The sequence below is a fragment of the Anomalospiza imberbis genome, unplaced genomic scaffold, assembly GCF_031753505.1.
Source record: "Anomalospiza imberbis isolate Cuckoo-Finch-1a 21T00152 unplaced genomic scaffold, ASM3175350v1 scaffold_476, whole genome shotgun sequence".
NCBI lineage: Eukaryota > Metazoa > Chordata > Aves > Passeriformes > Viduidae > Anomalospiza > Anomalospiza imberbis.
The window spans coordinates 1-24,821 of NW_027100084.1; the positions used below are offsets into that span (position 1 = coordinate 1).

Below are 24,821 nucleotides of genomic sequence, written 5' to 3' on the forward strand. Positions count from 1 at the left end.
GTGGGGGTCTTTGTGGGGTCTATAGGGTTTCAGGGAGCCCAGGCAGCACATATAGGGCACACTGCACACATCCCATAAGGTCAGGGTACGCGTGGGGGTCTCTGTGGGGTCTATAGGGCTCAGGGAGCCCAGGCAGCACATATAGGGCACTCAGCACACATCCCATACGGTCAGGGTACGCGTGGGGGTCTCTGTGGGGTCTATAGGGCTCAGGGAGCCCAGGCAGCACACACTGCACACATCCCATATGGTCAGGGTACACGTGGGGGTCTCTGTGGGGTCTATAGGGCTCAGGGAGCCCAGGCAGCACATATAGGGCACACTGCACACATCCCATACGGTCAGGGTACGCATGGGGGTCTCTGTGGGGTCTATAGGGCTCAGGGAGCCCAGGCAGCACATATAGGGCACACAGCACACATCCCATACGGTCAGGGTACGTGTGGGGGTCTCTGTGGGGTCTATAGGGGCTCAGGGAGCCCAGGCAGCACACACTGCACACATCCCATACGGTCAGGGTACGCGTGGGGGTCTCTGTGGGGTCTATAGGGGCTCAGGGAGCCCAGGCAGCACATATAGGGCACACTGCACACATCCCATAAGGTCAGGGTATGCGTGGGGGTCTCTGTGGGGTCTATAGGGCTCAGGGAGCCCAGGCAGCACATATAGGGCACACTGCACACATCCCATACGGTCAGGGTACGCGTGGGGGGTCTCTGTGGGGTCTATAGGGCTCAGGGAGCCCAGGCAGCACACATCCCCCAGGGGCTGTGCCTGTACAGCGGGGCTCACGCCGGGGTCTCCGTGGCTCTGTGGGGCTCAGAGCAGCGGCGGGGTCAGCCCGTATGGATGCCATAGGTGGCTGTCCCCCCAGCTGCTGTGCCTGCTGTGCCTGGTGTGCTTCGGGGCGTCGCGCTCGGGCTACGCGGGGCTGGCGGCCGTGGAGCTGGTGTTCGCTGCCCTGGTGCTGCTGGCCTGGAGCTGCCGCCTGCCGCCCCGGCTGACCGGGCTGCACTGGGGCTGGACCGTGAGCGCTGCGGCCTGGGGGGGCATGATGGGGGGGCTCGAGGAGAACTGGGGGGCTGGGGAGGGGTTTGGGGGGATTATGGGGGGGGGGTTGTGGAGAATTGGGGGCTGGGGAAGGGTTTTGGGGGGATTATGGGGGGTTTGAGAAGCATTGGGGGGCTGGGGGAATGGGTTTGGGGGACACTTAGGAGGATTATGGGGGGGGTTGTGGAGAATTGGGGGGCTGGGCAAGGGGTTTTGGGGGGATTATGGGGGGTTTGAGCAGCACAGGGGGCTGGGGAAGGGTTTGGGGGACACTTGGGCGGATTATGGGGGGGTTGTGGAGAATTGGGGGGCTGGGCGGGCTGGGCAAGGGTTTTGGGGGGATTACGGGGGTTTTGAGCAGCACTGGGGGGCTGGGGAAGGGTTTGGGGGACACTTGGGCGGATTATGGGGGGGTTGAGGAGAATTGGGGGGCTGGGGAGGGGTTTGCGGGGGATTATGGGGGGTTTGTGGAGAATTGGGGGGCTGGGGAAAGGTTTTGGGGGGATTATGGGGGGTTGAGGAGAATTGAGGGGCTGGGGAAGGGTTTTGGGGGGATTATGGGGGGGTTGTGGAGCATTGGGGGGCTGAGGAGGGGTTTGGGGGGATTATGGGGGGGTTTGAGGAGAATTGGGGGGCTGGGCAAGGGTTTTGGGGGGATTATGGGGGGTTTGAGGAGCACTGGGGGGCTGGGGAGGGGTTTGGGGGGATTATGGGGGGGTTGTGGAGAATTGGGGGGCTGGGGAGGGGTTTGGGGGGATTACAGGGGTTTTGAGCAGCACTGGGGGCTGGGGAAGGGTTTTGGGGGACACTTGGGCGGATTATGGGGGGGTTGAGGAGAATTGGGGGGCTGGGGAGGGGTTTGCGGGGGATTATGGGGGGGTTGTGGAGAATTGGGGGGCTGGGGAAAGGTTTTGGGGGGATTATGGGGGGTTGAGGAGAATTGAGGGGCTGGGGAAGGGTTTTGGGGGGATTATGGGGGTTTGAGCAGCACTGGGGGGCTGGGGAAAGGTTTTGGGGGGATTATGGGGGGTTGAGGAGAATTGGGGAGCTGGGGAAGGGTTTTGGGGGATTATGGGGGGTTTGAGAAGCATTGGGGGGCTGGGGAAGGGGTTTGGGGGGATTATGGGGGGTTGTGGAGAATTGGGGAGCTGGGGAAGGGTTTTGGGGGGATTATGGGGGGGTTGAGAAGCATTGGGGGGGCTGGGGAAGGGGTTTGGGGGGATTATGGGGGGGTTGTGGAGAATTGGGGGGCTGGGCAAGGGTTTTGGGGGGATTATGGGGGGTTTGAGAAGCATTGGGGGGCTGGGGAAGGGGTTTGGGGGGATTATGGGGGTTTTGAGCAGCACGGGGAGCTGGGGAAGGGTTTTGGGGGGATTACAGGGGTTTTGAGCAGCACTGGGGGGCTGGAGAGGGGTTTGGGGGATACTTGGGAGGATTATGGGGGGTTGAGGAGAATTGGGGGGCTGGGGAGGGGTTTGGGGGGATTATGGGGGGTTTGTGGAGAATTGGGGGGCTGGGAAAAGGTTTTGGGGGGGATTATGGGGGGTTGAGGAGAATTGAGGGGCTGGGGAAGGGTTTTGGGGGGATTATGGGGGGGTTTGAGCAGCACTGGGGGGCTGGGGAGGGGTTTGGGGGGGCTGTGGGGAGGGTTGGGAGGCCCTGCAGTGCCTGAGCTGGGGAGTGTCCCTGGGAATTGGGGGTCCCCAGGGAGTCTGGGGGTTCCTGGGGGGACCCCCTGGAGGTGGGGGCATCCCCAGAAGGTTTGGGGGGGGTCTCTCTGAGGGGTCCCATCCGTGCCCCCCAGGACTTCATGCGCTGCGTCGTCGGGGCTGTGCTCTTCCTCATCTGCTCCCTCATCGTCATCGTGGGCCACCGCAATGGCGCCGGCATCGCAGGAGGGGTGAGGGGGAATTTGGGGGGCCGGGTCGGGGGCCTCTGACCCCCCCTTGGGTGTTGGGGCTTTTGACCAGGGGGTAGGGAGAGGGTTTGGGGGTCTTTAACCCCCCCATTCTTGGGGCTCCAGGTTGGGGTGAGGGGGGTTTGGGGGTACAGATGGATTTTGGGGGTCTCTGACCCCCCCATTCTTGGGGCTCCTGGCTGGGGTGAGGGGGGTTTGGGGGTTCAGGAGACTTTGGGGGTCTCTGATCCCCCCCATTCTTGGGGCTCCTGGCTGGGGTGAGGGGGGTTTGGGGGTTCAGGAGACTTTGGGGGTCTCTGATCCCCCCATTCTTGGGGCTCCTGGCTGGGGTGAGGGGGGGTTTGGGGGTTCAGGAGACTTTGGGGGTCTCTGATCCCCCCCATTCTTGGGGCTCCTGGCTGGGGTGAGGGAGATTTGGGGGTACAGATGGATTTTGGGGGTCTCTGACCCCCCCAGTCTTGGGGCTCCTGGCTGGGGTGAGGGGGGGTTTGGGGGTTCAGGAGACTTTGGGGGTCTCTGATCCCCCCATTCTTGGGGCTCCAGGTTGGGGTGAGGGGGGTTTGGGGGTTCAGGAGACTTTGGGGGTCTCTGATCCCCCCATTCCTGGGGCTCCTGGCTGGGGTGAGGGGGGTTTGGGGGTTCAGGAGACTTTGGGGGTCTCTGATCCCCCCCATTCTTGGGGCTCCAGGTTGGGGTGAGGGGGGTTTGGGGGTTCAGGAGACTTTGGGGGTCTCTGATCCCCCCATTCCTGGGGCTCCTGGCTGGGGTGAGGGGGGTTTGGGGGTTCAGGAGACTTTGGGGGTCTCTGATCCCCCCATTCTTGGGGCTCCAGGTTGGGGTGAGGGGGATTTGGGGGTACAGATGGATTTTGGGGGTCTCTGACCCCCCCAGTCTTGGGGCTCCTGGCTGGGGTGAGGGGGGGTTTGGGGATTCAGGAGACTTTGGGGGTCTCTGATCCCCCCATTCTTGGGGCTCCAGGTTGGGGTGAGGGGGGTTTGGGGGTACAGATGGATTTTGGGGGTCTCTGACCCCCCCATTCTTGGGGCTCCAGGTTGGGGTGAGGGGGATTTGGGGGGTCTCTGATCCCCCCCCCAGGTGTTGGGGCTCCAGGCGGATTTTGGGGGTCTCTGATCCCCCGCCCCCCCCAGGTGTTGGGGCTCCTGGGCACGGTGTAGGGAGGGGGTTTGGGGGTGCAGGGGGGTTTTGGGGGGGGACCCAAGGGAAGTTTGGGTGTCTCTGACCCCCTGCCTCCCAAGGTGTTCGGGATCCTGACCGGGGTCCTGCTGGGCTATGATGCCTACATCACCCTCCCCACGCGGCAGGGCCACAGCGCCGCCCCCACTGGTGTGTACTGGGAGCACTGGGAAGGGGGTGCTGCCCTGTGGGGAAACCCGGGGGCTTGGGGATCCCCGCGGGGTGTAACTAATCCCCCGCTTTGTCCCCTCTCCAGAGTCCCCAGACGGTGCCTGAACAACTCAAGAACCCCAACGGAGACCTCCCCAAGCTTCCCCCCACACAGGGAGACCCCCAGCCTTAAATTAATTATTGAGGGGTCCCGACGCCTGGGTCCCCCCGGGGTGGGGGGTGCAGGGGTAGATCTGGGGGTCCCACAGGAGTTGCCCCTCCCTCAAACGCCTTCGCAAGTGCCTTGAACCGCCCGTGCCTCAGTTTCCCCCCGGGGAGACCCCCTCAGGTTTAAAGGTGCCCTTGCCCCTCAGGGGTTTTGGGGTGCCCGCCTCAGTTTTTGGGGTGCCTCCGTTAGTTTTTGGGTTTCCCCACCCCCCTCCCCACTCCCCCCAGCCTGCGGCAGGCTTTTGGGGGCAATATATTGGGAAATAAAGGGTTTTTATTACTGCAGCAGCGGTTCCGCTGGGTCTGTCGCGACAACAGCCTCTCGGGGGGTGTCTGCAGATCCTGAGGGGGCTTGTCCCATAATGGACCCCAAACCCTCCCGTCACGGGTCCCGCCTGGGGAGAAAATCCTCTCCCCTCATGGCAAAAGGGCGGGAGAGCCAACCCTTCGCCAAAGGAAAAAGGGAGGAAAACTCTTCCCCCCTCTGCTCATGGAAAAAGGGAGGAAACTTCCCGTGCCCCTCCGGGGAAAAGGGAGGAAACCTCTCCACCCCTCAGGAAAATAGGGTGGGAAACTGCCCCCCCCCCCCCCCCTCACGGAAATAGGGAGGAAACCCCTCCATGCCTCAGGGAAAAAGAGAGGAAATTCCTCCACCGCTGATGGAAAAAGGGAGAGAACCCCTCCACTCCACACCACACGGAAAAAGGGAGGAAACCTCTCCACCCCTCAGGAAAATAGGGTGAAGAAACTCTCCCTCATGGAAAAAAAAAGGCAGGAAACTCCCTCTCCCGTTACGGCAAAAGGGAGGAAACCTCTCCATCGCTCACGGAAAAGGGAGGAAACCCTTCCATCCCTCATGGAAAAAGGGAAGAAACCCCTCCATCCCTCATGGAGAAAGGGAAGAAATCCCCTCCACCCCTCACGGTAAAAGGAAGGAAACCTCTCCATCGCTCACGGAAAAACGGAGGAAGCCCCTCCATCCCTCACGGAAAAAGGGAGGAAACCTCTCCACCGCTCACAGAAAGAAGGAACCCCTCCGTCCCTCACAGAAAAAAGGGAGAAAATCCCTCCATTCCTCATGGAAAAAGGGAGGAAATCCCTCTATCGCTCACGGGAAAGGGGGGAAACCCTTCAATTCCTCACACAAAGAGGGATGAACCCCATCCATCGCTCACAGAAATACGGAGGAACCCCCTCCACCCCTCACGGTAAAAGGGAGGAAACCTCTCCATCGCTCACGGAAAAACTGAGGAAACCCCTCAATCGCTCACGGAAAAAGTGAGGAAACCCCTCCGTCCCTCACGGAAAAAGTGAGGAAACCCCTCCATCGCTCACGGAAAAGGGAGGAAGCCCTTCCATTCCTCACGGGAAAAGGAGAGAAACCCCATCCATCGCTCACGGAAATACGGAGGAACCCCCTCCACCCCTCACGGTAAAAGGGAGGAAACCCTGCCCCCCTCACGGAGTAAGTGAGGAAACCCTTCCATCCCTCACGGAAAAAGGGAAAAAACCCATCGCTCACGGGAACAGGGAGGAAACACTTCCATTCCTCACGGGAAAAGGGAGAAACCCCATCCATCGCTCACGGAAATACGGAGGAACCCCCTCCACCCCTCACGGTAAAAGGGAGGAAACCCTGCCCCCCTCACGGAGTAAGTGAGGAAACCCTTCCATCCCTCACGGAAAAAGGGAAAAAAACCCATCGCTCACGGGAAAAGGGAGGAAACCCTTCCATTCCTCACGGGAAAAGGGATGAACCCCCTCCACCCCTCACGGCTCCCGCACAGCCCAAGAGGAGCCGGGCAACCCCCGCTCCCCTCACAGAAAAAAGGCGGGAAGCCCCCGGCAGGGCGCGCGCCCCGCCCCGCGCATGCGCGGTGCCAAAAGGCGGCTGCCCCCCCCGCCCCGCGCGCCCTCCCCTCACGCTTCCCGCCGCGCGCACGCGCCCCGCGCCCGCCTCAGCCGCCGCCGCCGCTCCGCCCTCACCGCTCCCGCCGCGTCCCTTCCTCTGTCCCCCCGCGGCTGCTGCCCGGTCCTTCCCCGGCGCGTTCCGGTACGGCGGCGGGCGGGAGGGGCCGGGCGGGGCGAGAATAGGGTGTGTGTGTGTGTGTGGGGGGGGGAAATGTTATGAGGGGGAGGGGGGGAGCCGCGCGGGGCGGGGGGGGCGGGGCCGCGCGTGCGCCGCGTCGGTGGGGGGGAGCGGTGAGGCCGGCGCGGCGCATGCGCAGTGGCTCGGCGAGGGTTTGCGGTGAGTGTAGGATTCATGTCAAATTAACGCGTGTTAAAGTGATGGGGTTTGAGGGGTTCGTAGTGGTTTGAGCAGCCCCTGGGCACCCCCCCATAACCCGTGGGTGTGGGAGACACAGGATCTCCCTGGGACCACCCCCCCCCCCCCATTTTTGTGTGTCCCCCCGTATGAACAGCGGTCTGTTTAGGGTACGACCCACAGACAAACGGCAGAACCTAGAAATGAGTAGTGGAGCGCACAAATAACGGACTGTGCGGAGATTACAGCGTCACGGGTGCGGGCTGGGGCTGGGGGCGCCCCCGTTTGCGGGGTGCCCCTGTTTGTGGGTTCCTCCCGTTTATGGTGCCCCCTTTTGTGGGTTCCCCTCGTTTATGGTGCCCCCTTTGTGGGTTCCCTCCCTTTGTGGGTTCCTCCCGTCTATGGGGTGCCCCTGTTTGTGGGGTGCCCCCGTTTATGGGTTCTCCCGTTTGTGGGGTGCCTCCGTTTATGGTGCCCCCGTTTGTGGGTTCCCCCCGCCTATGAGCTCCCCCCGTTTATGGGGTGCCCCCGTTTATGGTGCTCCCATTTGTGGGTACCCCTCTTTGTGGGTTCCCCCCATTTATGGGGCGTCCTCGTTAATGGTGTCCCCATTTCTGGGATGTCCCCGTTAACGGCGTCCCCATATTTGGGGTGTCCCCCCCCCGTTAGTTTTGGGGTCTCCTCGTTAACGGTGTCCCCGTTTTTGGGGTGTCCCCGTTAACGGTGTCCCCGGTTCCAGGGTGTCCCCGCAGGTTTTGGGGTGTCCCTGTTAATAGGGTGTCCCCGTTTTCGGGATGTCCCCCGCAGGTTTTGGGGTGTCCCTGTTAATAGGGTGTCCTCATTTTCGGGGTGTCCCCCGCAGGTTTCGGGGTGCCCCCGCCCGCCATGGGCCGCTCCTCCAAGGACAAGCGGGACGTTTATTACCGGCTGGCCAAGGAGGGCGGCTGGAGAGCGCGCAGCGCCTTCAAACTGCTGCAGCTGGAGCAGCGCTTCCAGCTCCTCCAGGGTACTGAGGGAACTGGGGGAACTGGGGACTGGGGGAATTGGGGGGACTGGGAGAATTGGGGGGGAATGGGGGCACTGGGGGCACTGGAGAGCGCACAGCGCCTTCAAACTGCTGCAGCTGGAGCAGCGCTTCCAGCTCCTCCAGGGAACTGTGGGGAACGGGGGGAACTGGGGGGGAATGGGGACTGGGGGAATTGGGGGGACTGGGGGAGAATGGGGAATGGGGACACTGGGAAAATGGGGGAATGGGGGGAACTTGGGGGAATGAAGGAATTGAGGGAACTGGGGGGAATGAGGGAATGGGGAGACTAGGGGGATTGGGGAACTGGGGGGAATGGAGGAACTGGGGAGAGTGGGGAATGGGGGGGACTGGGGGATTGGGGGGACTGGGGGGATTGGGAGGAATGGGGAGATTGGGGGAATGGGTGGAATGGGGGAGAATGGGGGGGAGCTGGGGGGAATGGGGAGAGTAGGGGGATTAGGGGGATGGGGCCACAGTGAGCACTGGAGGCACTGGGGACACTGGTGAAACTGGGCCCCAGGGGTCTGGGATCAGTGTGTAACTGGTGTTACTGGTGTAACTGGGTCCCAGGGGTCTGGGATCAGTGTGTAACTGGTGTAACTGGGCCCCAGGGGTCTGGGATCAGTGTGTAACTGGTGTTACTGGTGTAACTGGGCCCCAGGGGTCTGGGATCAGTGTGTAACTGGTGTAACTGGTGTAACTGGGTCCCAGGGGTCTGGGATCAGTGTGTAACTGGTGTAACTGGGCCCCAGGGGTCTGGGATCAGTGTGTAACTGGTGTAACTGGTGTAACTGGGCCCCAGGGGTCTGGGATCAGTGTGTAACTGGTGTTACTGGTGTAACTGGGCCCCAGGGGTCTGGGATCAGTGTGTAACTGGTGTAACTGGGCCCCGGGGGTCTGGGATCAGGGTGTAACTGGTGTAACTGGGCCCCAGGGGTCTGGGATCAGTGTGTAACTGGTGTAACTGGGCCCAGGGGTCTGGGATCAGTGTGTAACTGGTGTAACTGGGCCCCAGGGGTCTGGGATCAGTGTGTAACTGGTGTAACTGGTGTAACTGGGCCCCAGGGGTCTGGGATCAGTGTGTAACTGGTGTAACTGGGCCCCAGGGGTCTGGGATCAGTGTGTAACTGGTGTAACTGGGCCCCAGGGGTCTGGGATCAGTGTGTAACTGGTGTAACTGGTGTAACTGGGCCCCAGGGGTCTGGGATCAGTGTGTAACTGGTGTAACTGGGCCCCAGGGGTCTGGGATCAGTGTGTAACTGGTGTAACTGGGCCCCAGGGGTCTGGGATCAGTGTGTAACTGGTGTAACTGGTGTAACTGGGCCCCAGGGGTCTGGGATCAGTGTGTAACTGGTGTAACTGGTGTAACTGGGCCCCAGGGGTCTGGGATCAGTGTGTAACTGGTGTAACTGGTGTAACTGGGCCCCAGGGGTCTGGGATCAGTGTGTAACTGGTGTAACTGGGTCCCAGGGGTCCAGCGGGCCGTGGATCTTTGTGCTGCCCCCGGGAGCTGGAGCCAGGTGCTGAGTCGGCACCTCAGGTGGGACTGGGAGCACTGGGAGCCACAGACTGGGAGTCTGGCGGGCCATAGGCTGGGACTGGGAGCACTGGGAACCCCAAACTGGGGGGTGCTGGTTTTGGGGTCCTAGGCTGGGACTGGGAGCACTGGGAACCCCAAACTGGGGGGTGCTGGTTTGGGGGTCCTAGGCTGGGACTGGGAGCACTGGGAACCCCAAACTGGGGGGTGCTGGTTTGGGGGTCCTAGGCTGGGACTGGGAGCACTGGGGGTGCTGGGAATCCTGCTTTGGGATCCGACTGAACTGGCACTGCTAACTGGGTGAACTGGGAGGACTGGGAATCCCAGTTTGGGATTGGTGGGGAGTCAGGGAGGTTTGGATGGGGGTCCCAGGGGGGCACTGGGTGTACTGGGGAGGCACTGGGGGGCACTGGGGCACCCAGCCCCCCCTGCCCCCCCAGGGGCTCCGAGGGGTCCCCAGCCCAGGTGGTGGCCGTGGATCTCCAGGCCATGGCGCCGCTGCCGGGGGTGGTGCAGATCCAGGGGGACATCACCAAGGTGGGGACCCCCCCAAACCCCCCCCGAGCCCCCCCAAACCCTCTGAGCTCCCCAAATCCTCTGAGCACCCCCAAACCCTCCTGAGCCCCTCCCCCAAAAACCCCTCTGAGCCCCCCCATGGCCCACTCCATCCAGGGGGACATCACCCAGGTGGGGACCCCCAAAACCCCTGAGCCCCCAAACCCCCTCTCAGCCCCCCCATATCCCCCCCCGTCAATGGGTGCCATCACCAAGGTGGAGACCCCCCTAAAACCCCCTGAGCCCCCTCAAGACCCATCTGAGACCCCCAAACCCCCTCTGAACCCCCCAGACCCCATTCCTGACCCCATTCTTCCCAGACCCCATTCCCCCAGACCCCATTCCTGATCCCATTGCCCCACTCCTGACCCCACTTCTGACCCCATTCCCCCCCACAATCCCCCCAGACCCCATTCCTGACCCCGTTCCTCACCCCGTGCCCCCCAGACCCTATTCCTGACCCCATTCCCCCCCCAGACCCCATTCCTGACCCTATTCCCCCCAGACCCCATTCCTGATCCCATTGCCCCACTCCTGACCCCACTTCTGACCCCATTCCCCGCCACACCCCCCCCAGACCCCATTCCTGACCCCATGCCTGACCCCATTTCTCCATTCGTGACCCCATTCCCCCATTCCCCCCAGACCCTATTCCTGACCCCATTCCTGACCCCATTCCTAACCCCGTTCCTCACCCCGTGCCCCCCCAGACCCCATTCCTGACCCCATTGCTCCCATTCCCCATTTCTGACCCCATTCCCCCCCAGACCCTATTCCTGACCCCATTCCTGACCCCATTCCTGATCCCATTCCCCCCAGACCCTACTCCAGACCCCATTCCTGACCCCATTCCCCCATTCCTGATCCCATTTTCCCCATTTCCCCCCAGACCCCTTTCCCCCATTCCTGACCCCGTTCCTCAACCCGTGCCCCCCAGGCCTCCACAGCCCGGGAGATCCAGCGCCACTTCGAGGGGCACCCGGCTGACCTGGTGGTCTGTGATGGAGCCCCTGACGGTGAGTTTGGGGGGCTGGGCCTGGGGGGGGCACCTGAACCCCAAAAACCCCCTAAACCCCCCCAAAAAAAACCCCAAAAAAACCCCCCCAAACTGCCCCCACAGTAACGGGGCTGCACGACCTGGACGAGTACATCCAGGCCCAGCTGCTGCTGGCAGTAAGTGTGGGGCTTCAGCCCCCCCAAAACTCCCCCCAAAACCACCTGGGGACCCCCCCAGACCCGTGGGGTCCCCCCAGACCCCCCCAAATCCCCCTTTTGGGGGGTCTCCCCTTCTCCAGGCGCTGAACATCACCACCCACGTCCTGAAGAAAGGCGGCACCTTCGTGGGGATCCCCCCCAGAATGAGGGGGGGGATCTGCAGCTCCCCCCCGGCCCCAAAAAGGGGGTGCTGACCCCCGTGGCCCCCCCAGATTTTCCGGGGCAAGGACGTGACCCTGCTCTACTCCCAACTGCGCCTCTTCTTCCCGACGTCACCTGCGCCAAGCCCGCAGCAGCCGCAACTCCAGCATCGGTGGGACCCCTCCCAAAACTCCTGGGGAACCCTCTCGGCTTTGGGGAGACCCCCCCTGAGTTTGGGGGACCCCCCCGGATCCCCTCTTTTGGCAGAGGGCTTTCGTGGTGTGCCGTGGCTACAGCCCCCCCGAGGGCTTCGTGCCCACCATGGAGAACCCGCTGCTGGAGCCCGAGGCGGGGTGAGGGACTGGGGGGCACTGGGGGGGATTTTGGGGTGTCTGGGAGTCATTGGGAGGTGTCTGGGGACATTCTGAGGGGTCCCCTGGGGGAATTTTGGGGGTCCTTGGGGAGGTTTTGGGGTTCCAGATGGAATTTTGGGGTCTCTGGGGACGTTTTGAGTGGTCCCTGGTGGGATTTTGGGGTCCCTGATGGGATTTTGGGGTGTCTGGGAGTCATTGGGAGGTGTCCTGGGGACATTCTGAGGGGTCCCTGGGGGAATTTTGGGGGTCCTTGGGGAGGTTTTGGGGTTCCAGATGGAATTTTGGGGTCTCTGGGGACGTTTTGAGTGGTCCCTGGTGGGATTTTGGGGTCCCTGATGGGATTTTGGGGTGTCTGGGGATCGTTGGGAGGTTCTTTGGGGACATTTTGAGGGCTCCCTGAGGGGGATTCTTGGGGTCCTTGGGGAGGTTTTGGGGTCCCTTATGGGATTTTGGGGTGTCTGGGGATCATTGGGAGGTGTCTGGGAACATTCTGAGGGGTCCCTGGGGGATTTAGGGGTTCCTGCAGGATTCTGGGGTCTCTGATGGGATTTTGGGGTGTCTGGGGACATTTTGAGGGGTCCCTGGAAGAATTCTGGGGGGTCTTGGGGGTCATTGGGAGTTCCTGATGGGATTTTGGGGTGCCCATTGGATGTGGAGTGCCCTGTTGCCCCCTGACTGGATTTGGGGGTGCCCATGGGTTTGGGGGTCCCATGGGTTTGGGGTACCCCCTGATTCGGGGTGCCCCCCATGAATTCGGGGTGCCCATGGATTCAGGGTACCCCCATGATTTGGGGTGCCCCCCATGGGTTTGGAGCACTCCACGATTTGGGGTGCCCCCACTGCTTTGGGGTACCCCCATTGGGTTTGGCATGCCCCCATTGGATTCGGGGTGCCCATAATTTGGGGTACCCCTGTGGGGTTTGGGTGCTCCCCATGATTTGGGGTCCCATGAATTCGGGATGCCCCCCTGATTTGGGGTGCCGTTGCCCCCCACAAATTGGGGTGCCCATGAATTTGGGGTGCCCCCCATGATTTGGGGTGCCCCATGGATTCGGGGTATGCCTATGGGTTTGGGTGCCCCCCATGAATTCGGGGTACACCCTGATTTGGGGTGCCGTTGCCCCCCATGGATTGGGGGCTCCCCCTGGTTTGGGGTCCCCACCAGGCCTGGCCCTGTCCGGTCTCTCGGGCCCCTCCCGTGTCCTTGTGCCCTTCGTGGCCTGCGGCGACCTGAGCGCCTTCGACCCCGACCGCAGCTACCCCCTGCAGGTACTGGGAGCACTGGGAGCACTGGGAGAGGGACTGGGAGCACTGGGAGGACTGGGAGAGGGACTGGGGGCACTGGGGGCACTGGGGGGGGGGGGACTGGGGGCACTGGGAGAGGGACTGGGGTACTGGGAGAGGGATTGGGGGCACTGGGAGCACTGGGAGAAGGACTGGGAGGACTGGGAGAGGGACTGGGGTACTGGGAGCACTGGGAGAGGGACTGGGGGCACTGGGGGCACTGGGGGGGGGGGACTGGGGACACTGGGGCCACTGGGAGGACTGGGAGGACTGGGGGGACTGGGAGCACTGGAGGGACGGGGGGACTGGGAGCAACTGGGGGGGACTGGGAGGGGACAGGTAGGGACTGGGCCATACTGGGAATGGCTGGGCTGTACTGGGAGAAATTAGGGGGTACTGAGCTGTACTGGGGGGCACTGGGTGATACTGGGGAGCACTGGGAAGTACTGGGCTGTACTGGGCCATACTGGGAGGCCGTGGGCCGTACTGGTTCCCCTGTCCCGCAGCTGGACCCCGCCAGGCCCTACAGCTTCGTGCCACCCCCAGCACCCCCCATCGCCCCCCCCTACGCCCACGCGTGCCGCCTGCGCCGGGGGGGACAGCGCCCCGGCACCGAGAGCCCCCCGTGCGGGGAAGGACCCCCGGGGGGGGAGATGGGTGTGCAAGGACCCCCGTGTGAGGGGATGGGTGTGCAAGGACCCCCGTGTGAGGGGATGGGTGTGCAAGGACCCCCGTGTGAGGGGATGGGCGTGCAAGGACCCCCATGTGAGGGGATGGGTGTGCACGGATCCCCCCGAGAGGGGATGAGTGTGCAAGGACCCCTGTGTGAGGGGATGGGTGTGCACGGATCCCCCCGAGAGGGGATGGGCGTGCAAGGACCCCCATGTGAGGGGATGGGCGTGCAAGGACCCCCGTGGGAGGAACAGCAAGGGCCCTTGTGTGCGGGGATGAGTGTGCAAAGACCCTCATGTGAGGGGAGTGTGCAAGGACCCTCCCATGGGATGAGTGTGCAAGGACCCCCGTGCGAGGAGCTGCGCCGGCTGCGTCTCCTGGACTGAATTTCGGCCCTAAACGTGAGCAACGCCCTGGTGGGTCGTGCAAGGACCCCTGTGGGTGTGCAGGAATGCTGTGGGTGTGCAAGGACCCCTGTGGGTGTGCAGGAATGCTGTGGGTGTGCAAGGACCCCCCGTGGGTGTGCAGGAATGCTGTGGGTGTGCAAGGACCCCTGTGGGTGTGCAGGAATGCTGTGGGTGTGCAAGGACCCCCCCGTGGGTGTGCAAGGCCCGCCCCAGGCCCTCCCCTTGCACGCGCGTGTGCGACACCCCCAATAAACCCCCCCTGCTCCGCTCCCGGGGCTGTGGTGCCTTTATTGAAGGGAATGGGGGACTGGGGGGGACCCCAAAGTGGGGGTGACCCCGAACTTGGGGGTTCAGGGGGGTTCGGGGGAACCCCAGGTTTGGGGCTCCGGGGGGGTTTTGGGGGACCCCGAACTTTGAGGACCCAGGGGGGTTTTGGGGGACCCCGAGTTTGGAGGGTCCAGGGGGGTTTTGGGGGGACCCCCAAGTTTGCGGGTCTGGGGGGGTTTGGGGGGGACCCCGAGTTTGGGGCTCAGGAGGGGCTTGAGGGGACCCCAGACTTGGGGGTCTGGAGGGGTTTGGGGGAACCCCGAGTTTTGGGCTCTGGGGGGGGTTTGGGGGGACCCCGAACTTTGGGGGACCCAAAACATGAGGGTTTGGAGGGGTGTGGGGGGACCCCAGGTTTGGGGGTCCACAGGGGTTTGGGGGGGACCCCGAACTTCGGGGAGACCCTGAACTGTGGGTGTCCAGAGGAGTTCTGGGGGACCCCAACTCTGGGGGTTTGGAGGGCTTTGGGGGGACCCCAGGTTTGGGGGTTCAGGGAGGTTTGGGAGACCCTGGGTTTGGGGGTTCGGGGGGGTTTGGGGGTGGTTTGGAGTGGAATTTGGGGGGAACCCCCCGGGTTTTGGGGGACCCCGGGTGCACTGGGGGTTCCTGAGCCTTCCCCGGTTTGGGGGTTCTCAGGTTTTGAGATTCCCAGATTTTGGGGTTCACGTTTTTGAAGTTCCAGGTTTTAGGGTTCCTTGTTTTTAGGGTTCCCTCGTTTTAGGGTTCTCTGGTTTTGGGGCTGCAGATTTTGAGGTTCTCGGTTTTGGGGTTCTTGCTTTTGAGGTTCCCCCTTTTGAGTTTCCCCGGTTTTGGGGTCCCCTTTTGGGTGGTATTTCTGAGGTTCCCCCATTTTGGGGTGCCCATTTTGGGTTCCCCATTTCGGGGTCCCGTTTTGGGGTGCCCATTTCGGGGTCCCGATTTGGGGTGCCCATTTCGGGGTCCCCGTTCCGGGCTCAGTCCTTGCCGCGCGAGGCCTCGGCGTTGGCGCGCAGCACGGCGCCGGGGCTGGGGTACGGCCGCTGCTGGAACAGGGGCCCGGCCGCCGTCGTGTCCGCGCCCGTCTTGGCCTCGTTGCGCTTGGGCAGCCCCGTGGACCACGTGCCCCTGCCACGACGCCGACCTGGGGTCACCGGGGGTCCCCCAAAATCCCGGGGTACCCCAAAACCCACCCCCGTTCCCCCCCTGCCGTACCGGGGCGCGTCCGAGCAGGCGCTGGCGTCCATCGGGTCCCCAAAATCCCGGGGTACCCCCACCAAAACCCCCCAAAATCCAGGGGTACCCCCCCAAAATCCCAGAAGACCCCCCCCCCCCCAAAATGCTCAGAACCCCCCAAAATCCCTGGGACCCTCCCTGAAAATCCTGGGGTCCCCCTCCCAGAACCCCCCAAAATCCCGGGGTACCCCCGCAAACCCCCCAGAATCCAAGAAGACGCCCCTCGAAATGCTCAGAGCCCCCCAAAATCCCAGAAGACCCCCCCAAAATCCCGGGGTAACCCCCCCAAAAATCCAGAGTACCCCATCTAGAGCACCCCAAAATCCTGGGGTACTCCCCCAAAACCCCAAGAAATACCCCCTAGAACCCTCCAAAATCCAGGGGTACCTCCTGGAAACCCCCAAAATCCCAAGTACCTCCCCTAAAACACCCCAAAATCATGGGGTACCTCCCCCAAAGCCCCCCAAAATCCCGGGGCACCCCCCAAAATCTCAAGTACCCCCCCCTAAAACCCCCCAAAATCCGGGGTTACCCCCCCAGAATGCCGTACCGGGGCGCGTCCGAGTAGGCGCTGGGGTCCATGGGGTCCAGCTCCTCATCCTTGCGCCCGCCTGGGGGGCACGGGGGGGTCAGCGCCGCACAGGAGGGGGGGGCGGCACCCCCCGAGCACCCCCAAATCCTGGGGAGCCCCTCGAAATCCTGGGGAGCCCCACAGAGCACCCCGAAATCCCAGGGACCCCCATAGAGCACCCTGAAATCCTGGGGAGTCCCAAAGACCGCCCGGATATCCCAGGGAACCCCCAGAGCACCCCGAAATCCTGGGGAGCACACTGAAATCCTGGGGAGCCCCCTGGAGCACCCCAGAATTGCAGAATATCCCCCCTAGAACCCCCCAAAATTCCGGGGGACCCCACCTAGAATGGTCAGAGCCCTCCAAAATCCCTGGGTACCCCCCCTAGAACCCCCAAAAAATCCCGGGGTACCCCCTCAAAACCCCAGGGAACGCCCTACAATCCCGGGGACCCCCCTCGGAATTCCCAGAATCCCGGGGGATCCCCTCCAGAACCTCCCAAAATCCTGGGGTACCCCCCAAACGCCCTAAAATCCCAGGACATCCCCCCTAGAACCCACCAAAATCCCAGGGGACCCTCCCTGACTACGCAAAACCCCCAAAAATCCTGGGGTATCCCCTCCAGAACACCCCAAAAATCCCAGGAAATCCCCCCTGGAACCCCCCAAAATCCCAAGTACCCCCCTCTAAAGCACCCCAAAATCCAGGGGTACCCCTCAGAACTCCCCAAAATTCCAGAGTAATTCCCCCAAAATCCCAGGAAATCCCTCCTAAAACCACCCAAAATCCCGGGGGTACCCCCCCAGAATGCTCAAATCCCCCCAAAATCCAAGGGTACCCCCCTGAAAATGCCAGGAGATCCCCACTAGAACCCCCCAAAATCCTGGGGGTACCCCCCAAAATCCCCGGGGTACCCCTCAGAACCCCCCAAAATGCCAGGATACCCACCCTAGAACCCCCCAAAATACCAGGAAATTCCCTCTAGAACCCCCCCAAAATCCTGGGGTTCACCCTCCAAATCCCAGAAAATCCCCCCTAGAACCCCCCAAAACCCCGGGGTACCCCCCAAAATCCCGGGGTACCCCCAATTCCCCGTGCCCCCAGCACCTCTCTTGCTCTTGGGGTACGGTGCCAGCTCCTCGCGCCGGTGCCCGCGGCGCTCCCCGCGGCGCCTCCTCCTTCTCGGGGGGCTCCTCGGCCTCTGCGGGGGGGTCCACCATGGCTCGGGGGGGCTCTGGGGGACCCCAAAATCCCCTGCGGGTTTTGGGGGCTCGGGGGGAGCCCAAAATCTCCCGCAGGTTTGGAGGGGGTACCCCAAAATCACTCACGGGTTTGGGGTGCTCAGGGTTCTGGGGGGCTCAGGGGTTGGGGGATTTGGGGGGGCTCAAGGGGGGCTCAGGGGGGACCCCAAAATACCTTGTGGGTTTGAGGAGGGCTCAGGGGTTTGGGGGGGTCAGGGGTTTTGGGGGTTTTAGCGGGGGGTCAGGGATTTGGGGGCTCAGGGATTTGGGGGTTTTGGGGCACTCAGGGGTTTTGGGGTTTTTGGGGGCTCAGGGGTTTTGGGGGTTTTTAAGGGGGGCTCAGGGGTTTGGGGGTTCTTGGGGTCTCAGGGGTTTTGGGGGCTCAGGGGTTTGGGGGCTCAGGGGTTTTGGGGTTTTTGGGGGCTCAGGGGTTTGGGGGCTCAGGGGTTTGGGGGGGTCAAGGGTTTTGGGGGTTTTTGGGCACTCAGGGTTTTAGTGTTTTTTGGGGGCTCAGGGGTTTGGGGGGCTTAGGGGTTTGGGGGGATCAGGGGTTTGGGGGGTTTTAAGGGGGGGGTCAGGGGTTTGGGGGTTTTTGGGGGCTCAGGGTTTTAGTGGTTTTTGGGGGCTCAGGCGTTTGGGGGGCTCAGGGGTTTTGGGGGTTTTTGGGGGCTCAGGGTTTTAGTGGTTTTTGGGGGCTCAGGCGTTTGGGGGGCTCAGGGGTTTGGGGGGTTTCTGGGCACTCAGGGTTTTGGGGGCTCAGGGTTTTAGTGGTTTTTGAGGGCTCAGGGGTTTGGGGGTTTTGGGGGGCTCAGGGTTTTAGTGGTTTTTGAGGGCTCAGGGGTTTGGGGGTTTTTGGGGGCTCAGGGGTTTTGGGGGGCTCAGGGGTTTGGGGTTTTTGGGGGCTCAGGGGTTTTGGGGGGCTCAGGGGTTTGGGGGGTTTCTGGGCACTCAGGGTTTTGGGGGCTCAGGTTTTGGGGACCCCCAGACCCACCTGCGCTGCCCTTGCTCCTCCTGGCGGCGCGGGGCCGGGGGCGGCGCCGGGGTCGCCGGGGGGCAGCCACGACACCAGGTCCGTGTCCACGTTCCAGTAGTAGGGCAGCCCGCTGCGGGAGGGAGGGGGATGGACCCTGTAGGGCTGGGGGACCCGGGACCCCATAGAGCCCAGGGGGGCCCTAGGGACCCCATAGAGCCCAGGGGGGCCCTACAGAGCCCAGGGGCGCCCCAGGGACCCTATAGAGCTATAGGGGGGACTATGGACCCTATAGAGATGTATGGGGACCCTACAGACCCTGGGGGGTCTATGGACCCTATAGAGATGTGTGGGGACCCTATAGACCCTGAAGGGTCTATGGACCCTATAGAGATGTGTGGGGATCCTATAGACCCTGGGGGGGGTCTATGGACCCTATAGAGATGTGTGGGGATCCTATAGACCCTGAGGGGTCTATGGACCCTATAGAGATGTGTGGGGATCCTACAGACCCTGGGGGGTCTATGGACCCTATAGAGATGTGTGGGGATCCTACAGACCCTGGGGGGTCTATGGACCCTATAGAGATGTGTGGGGATCCTACAGACCCTGGGGGGTCTATGGACCCTATAGAGATGTGTGGGGATCCTATAGACCCTGGGGGGGGTCTATGGACCCTATAGAGATGTGTGGGGATCCTATAAACCCTGGGGTATCCTATGGACCCTATAGAGCTGTATGGGGACCCTACAGACCCTGGGGGGGTCTATGGACCCTATAGAGATGTGTGGGGATCCTATAGACCCTGGGGGGTCTATGGACCCTATAGAGATGTATGGGGACCCTACAGACCCTGGGGGGGTCTATGGACCCTATAGAGATGTGTGGGGATCCTATAGACCCTGGGGGGTCTATGGACCCTATAGAGATGTGTGGGGATCCTATAGACCCTGGGGGGTCTATGGACCCTATAGAGATGTGTGGGGATCCTATAGACCCTGGGGGGGGTCTATGGACCCTATAGAGATGTGTGGGGATCCTATAGACCCTGGGGGGTCTATGGACCCTATAGAGATGTGTGGGGATCCTATAGACCCTGGGGGGGGTCTATGGACCCTATAGAGATGTGTGGGGATCCTATAGACCCTGGGGTATCCTATGGACCCTATAGAGCTGTATGGGGACCCTACAGACCCTGAGGGGTCTATGGACCCTATAGAGATGTGTGGGGATCCTATAGACCCTGTGGGGTCTATGGACCCTATAGAGATGTGTGGGGATCCTATAGACCCTGGGGTATCCTATGGACCCTATAGAGCTGTATGGGGATCCTACAGACCCTGGGGGGTCTATGGACCCTATAGAGATGTGTGGGGATCCTATAGACTCTGGGGGGTCTATGGACCCTATAGAGATGTATGGGGACCCTATAGACTCTGGGGGGTCTATGGACCCTATAGAGCTGTACGGGGACCCTACAGACCCTGAGGGGTCTATGGACCCTATAGAGATGTGTGGGGATCCTATAGACCCTGAGGGGTCTATGGACCCTATAGAGATGTGTGGAGATCCTATAGACCCTGGGGGGGGTCTATGGACCCTATAGAGATGTGTGGGGATCCTATAGACCCTGAGGGGTCTATGGACCCTATAGAGATGTGTGGGGATCCTACAGACCCTGGGGTATCCTATGGACCCTATAGAGCTGTATGGGGACTCTACAGACCCTGGGGGGGTCTATGGACCCTATAGAGATGTGTGGGGATCCTATAGACCCTGGGGGGGAGCTCTGGGGACCTTATAGCGCTCAGGGGGGCCCTACAGAGCCCAGGGGGGTCCTGGGGACCCTCTAGAGATGTGTAGGGGCTCTATAGAACCTGTATAGCTGTATGGGGGCCCTATGGAACTGGGGCGGCCCTATGGACCCTACAGGGCCTCAGGTCTCAGAGGTGGGGGAGGGGCTCACGGGGGGGAGGGGCTCACCAGGTGGGGTCGATGACCTTGTACCAGGGGGGCATCAGCCCCTCGAGCCGCGAGGCCTCGTAGTCCACGTGGGCGTCGTCGTAATCCTCGGCGATGACCTCCTCCTCTGGCTCTGGGTGGGGCCGTCAGCCTGGCCACGCCCAGTCTCCCTGCCACACCTACTGCCCCGCCCAGTGCCACACCCACTGCTCCAATCCCAATCCTCTGCGATGACCTCTTCCTCGGGCTCTGGGTGGGGCTGACAGCCTGGCCACGCCCACTGCCACACCCACTCTCCCTGCCCCACCCACTGTAACTGCCACACCCAATCCTTGGCGATGATCTCCTCCTAATGCTCTGGGCGGGGCTGTCAGACTGGCCACGCCCATGGCCAAACCCACTTTTCCAGCCACACCCACTGCTCCAATCCCACCCCCAATCCTCTGCGATGATCTCCTCCTCAGGCTCTGGGCGGGGCCGTCTGCCTGGCCACGCCCACTGCCACACCCACTGCCACACCTGCTGTCTCTGCCATACCCTGCCCCACCCACTGCCCCACCCACTGCCCCCCTCCAGTCTTTGGCAATGACCTGGGGTGGGGCTGGGATGAGAGCCCCGCCCACGGCACAGAGCCACACCCAGTGCCACTGACCCCGCCCACAGCTAAGAACCACACCCTCAACCCATAGCCCCGCCCACTGTGCCACTCCATGGGATGCTCCACCCCCAGGCTCTGGGGGCATTGTCTGGCTCCACCCAATGCCTGTAGCCCCACCCATTGCTTCCTAACCCCGCCCACTGTGCCTAACTCCACCCACTGCCCCTAACCCCACCCACTGTCCCTAACCCCACCCACTGTCCCTAACCCCACCCACTGCCTCAACCCCGCCCACTGCCCCTAACCCCACCCTTTGCTTCCTAACCCCGCCCACTGTCCCTAACCCCACCCACTGTGCCTAACCCCACCCACTGCCCCAACCCCGCCCACTGCCCCTAACCCCACCCATTGATTCCAAGCCCCTCCCTCTGCCCCTAACCCCACCCATTGATTCATAACCCCGCCTACTGCTCCTACTTCCGCCCATTGAATCCAAGCCCCGCCCACTGCCCCTAACCCCACCCACTGCTGCTAACCCTGCCCATTGCTTCCTAACCCCGCCCACTGCCCATAACCCCGCCCACTACCCTAACTCCACCCATTTATTCCTAACCCCGCCCACTGCTGCTAACCCCGCCCCAACCCTGCCCCCATGAACCTGCGGGCTGGGGCGGGCACACCCAGGCCACACCCCCAGCCCCACCCAGCCAAGCCCCGCCCCCTGCTCACCGGGCTCCACGTGCTTGAGCAGCCCCCGCTTGGCCAGGCGGGACTGCAGCGCCACCGGCAGCGGCATGGCCGCGCGGCACCCGGCACGGCAACCGGCACGGCAACCGGGACTCTGGGACGGCAACCGGGACTCTGGGACGGCAACCGGCACGGCAACCGGGACTCTGGGACAGCAACCGGCACGGCAACTGGGACTCTGCGACGGCAACTGGGGGCAGCTCCAGGGGCACACCGGGATCCTGGCTGGGGGCACAGGAACAGGCGGGGTCAGCACCGGGGATGGCACCGGGGACTACCGGGAATCACTGGGAACAGCCTGGGAATTAGCGGGAACTACCGGGGACACACTGGGAACACTGGGAACACTGGGGACACACTGGGATCCCAATGCGGGACAGGGGCGGCAGCACCGGGAACCACCTGGGACCACCGGGACCTCCAGTGTGGTACCAGTAACACCAGTACAGCCCCAGTAACACCAGTGTGGTACCAGTAACACCAGTACAGCCCCAGTAACACCAGTGTGGTACCAGTAACACCAGTGCAGCCCCAATAACACCAGTGTGGTACCAGTAACACCAGTGTGGTACCAGTAACACCAGTGTGGTACCAGTAACACCAGTGCGGCCCCAGTAACACCAGTACAGTCCCAGTAACACCAGTTTGGTCCCAGTAACACCAGTTTGGTCCCAGTAACACCAGTACAGCCCCAGTAACACCAGTACAGCCCCAGTAACACCAGTACAGCCCCAGTAACACCAGTGCGGTCCCAGTAACACCGGTACAGTCCCCGTAACACCAGTTTGGTCCCAGTAACACCAGTACAGTCCCCGTAACACCAGTACAGCCCCAGTAACACCAGTACAGCCCCAGTAACACCAGTTTGGTCCCAGTAACACCAGTACAGCCCCAGTAACACCAGTTTGGTCCCAGTAACACCAGTACAGTCCCCATAACACCAGTACAGCCCCAGTAACACCAGTTTGGTCCCAGTAACACCAGTACAGCCCCAGTAACACCAGTTTGGTCCCAGTAACACCAGTTTGGTCCCAGTAACACCAGTACAGCCCCAGTAACACCAGTGCGGTACCAGTAACACCAGTTTGGTCCCAGTAACACCAGTGCAGCCCCAGTAACACCAGTTTGGTACCAGTAACACCAGTGCAGCCCCAATAACACCAGTGTGGTACCAGTAACACCAGTACAGCCCCAATAACACCAGTGTGGTACCAGTAACACCAGTGTGGTACCAGTAACACCAGTGCGGCCCCAGTAACACCAGTGTGGTACCAGTAACACCAGTACAGTCCCAGTAACACCAGTTTGGTCCCAGTAACACCAGTACAGCCCCAGTAACACCAGTGCGGTCCCAGTAACACCGGTACAGTCCCCGTAACACCAGTTTGGTCCCAGTAACACCAGTACAGTCCCCGTAACACCAGTACAGCCCCAGTAACACCAGTACAGCCCCAGTAACACCAGTTTGGTCCCAGTAACACCAGTACAGCCCCAGTAACACCAGTTTGGTCCCAGTAACACCAGTACAGTCCCCGTAACACCAGTACAGCCCCAGTAACACCAGTTTGGTCCCAGTAACACCAGTACAGCCCCAGTAACACCAGTTTGGTCCCAGTAACACCAGTACAGCCCCAGTAACACCAGTTTGGTCCCAGTAACACCAGTACAGCCCCAGTAACACCAGTACAGCCCCAGTAACACCAGTGCGGTACCAGTAACACCAGTTTGGTCCCAGTAACACCAGTGCAGCCCCAGTAACACCAGTTTGGTCCCAGTAACACCAGTACAGCCCCAGTAACACCAGTACAGCCCCAGTAACACCAGTGTGGTACCAGTAACACCAGTACAGCCCCAGTAACACCAGTTTGGTCCCAGTAACACCAGTACAGCCCCAGTAACACCAGTTTGGTCCCAGTAACACCAGTACAGCCCCAGTAACACCAGTACAGTCCCCGTAACACCAGTACTGCCCCAGTAACACCAGTACAGCCCCAGTAACACCAGTGTGGTACCAGTAACACCAGTGCGGTACCAGTAACACCAGTACTGCCCCAGTAACACCAGTACGGCCCCAGTAACACCAGTGTGGTACCAGTAACACCAGTACGGCCCCAGTAACACCAGTGTGGTACCAGTAACACCATTGCGGTACCAGTAACACCAGTACGGCCCCAGTAACACCAGTACAGCCCCAGTAACACCAGTACAGCCCCAGTAACACCAGTACAGCTCCAGTAACACCAGTTTGGTCCCAGTAACACCAGTACAGCTCCAGTAACACCAGTACAGCCCCAGTAACACCAGTGTGGTACCAGTAACACCAGTACAGCCCCAGTAACACCAGTGTGGTACCAGTAACACCAGTGTGGTACCAGTAACACCAGTACAGCCCCAGTAACACCAGTTTGGTCCCAGTAACACCAGTACAGCTCCAGTAACACCAGTTCGGTCCCAGTAACACCAGTTTGGTCCCAGTAACACCAGTACAGCCCCAGTAACACCAGTGTGGTACCAGTAACACCAGTACAGCCCCAGTAACACCAGTACGGCCCCAGTAACACCAGTACAGCCCCAGTAACACCAGTACAGCCCCAGTAACACCAGTGTGGTACCAGTAACACCAGTACAGCCCCAGTAACACCAGTTTGGTCCCAGTAACACCAGTACAGCCCCAGTAACACCAGTTTGGTCCCAGTAACACCAGTACAGCCCCAGTAACACCAGTTTGGTCCCAGTAACACCAGTTTGGTCCCAGTAACACCAGTACAGCCCCAGTAACACCAGTTTGGTCCCAGTAACACCAGTGTGGTACCAGTAACACCAGTGTGGTACCAGTAACACCAGTACAGCCCCAGTAACACCAGTACAGCCCCAGTAACACCAGTACAGCCCCAGTAACACCAGTACAGCCCCAGTAACACCAGTGCAGCCCCAGTAACACCAGTACAGCCCCAGTAACACCAGTACAGCTCCAGTAACACCAGTACAGCCCCAGTAACACCAGTACAGCTCCAGTAACACCAGTTTGGTCCCAGTAACACCAGTACAGCCCCAGTAACACCAGTTCGCTCCTAGTTTGGTCCCAGTTCAGTCTCAGATACCCCAGTTCAGTTCCAGTTCACTCCCAGTTTGTTCCCAGTTCCCACAGTTCATTCACAGTTAGGTCCCAGTTCAGTCC

The 24,821-nt window shown here is 61.7% G+C and overlaps 3 protein-coding genes across 3 annotated transcripts; 2 read left to right on the plus strand and 1 right to left on the minus strand.

Annotated features, from left to right (window-relative positions):
• Window positions 1–858: 858 nt before the first annotated feature.
• On the plus strand, window positions 859–4,825 carry PLP2 (proteolipid protein 2; the record flags this gene model as incomplete). Its single annotated transcript, XM_068178526.1, has 4 exons — window positions 859–1,027; window positions 2,855–2,950; window positions 4,225–4,312; window positions 4,419–4,825. Coding segments are annotated over 4 exons (373 nt in total), but the record flags the coding sequence as incomplete, so codon positions are not given.
• A 2,843-nt stretch (window positions 4,826–7,668) lies between these two features.
• LOC137466933 (polyglutamine-binding protein 1-like) lies at window positions 7,669–21,781 on the minus strand. Its single transcript, XM_068178530.1, is given in 8 exon segments — window positions 7,669–7,682; window positions 15,290–15,446; window positions 16,105–16,165; window positions 17,233–17,287; window positions 17,289–17,357; window positions 18,388–18,469; window positions 20,320–20,431; window positions 21,626–21,781. Coding segments are annotated over 7 exon segments (597 nt in total). The 5' UTR covers window positions 21,693–21,781; the 3' UTR covers window positions 7,669–7,682; window positions 15,290–15,295.
• LOC137466932 (tRNA (cytidine(32)/guanosine(34)-2'-O)-methyltransferase-like) lies at window positions 7,674–14,012 on the plus strand. Its single transcript, XM_068178529.1, is given in 12 exon segments — window positions 7,674–7,812; window positions 9,304–9,373; window positions 9,811–9,907; window positions 10,863–10,941; window positions 11,046–11,098; window positions 11,221–11,269; window positions 11,348–11,404; window positions 11,407–11,453; window positions 11,549–11,624; window positions 12,061–12,069; window positions 12,821–12,924; window positions 13,446–14,012. Coding segments are annotated over 12 exon segments (1,314 nt in total). The 5' UTR covers window positions 7,674–7,691; the 3' UTR covers window positions 13,998–14,012.
• Window positions 21,782–24,821: the final 3,040 nt, after the last annotated feature.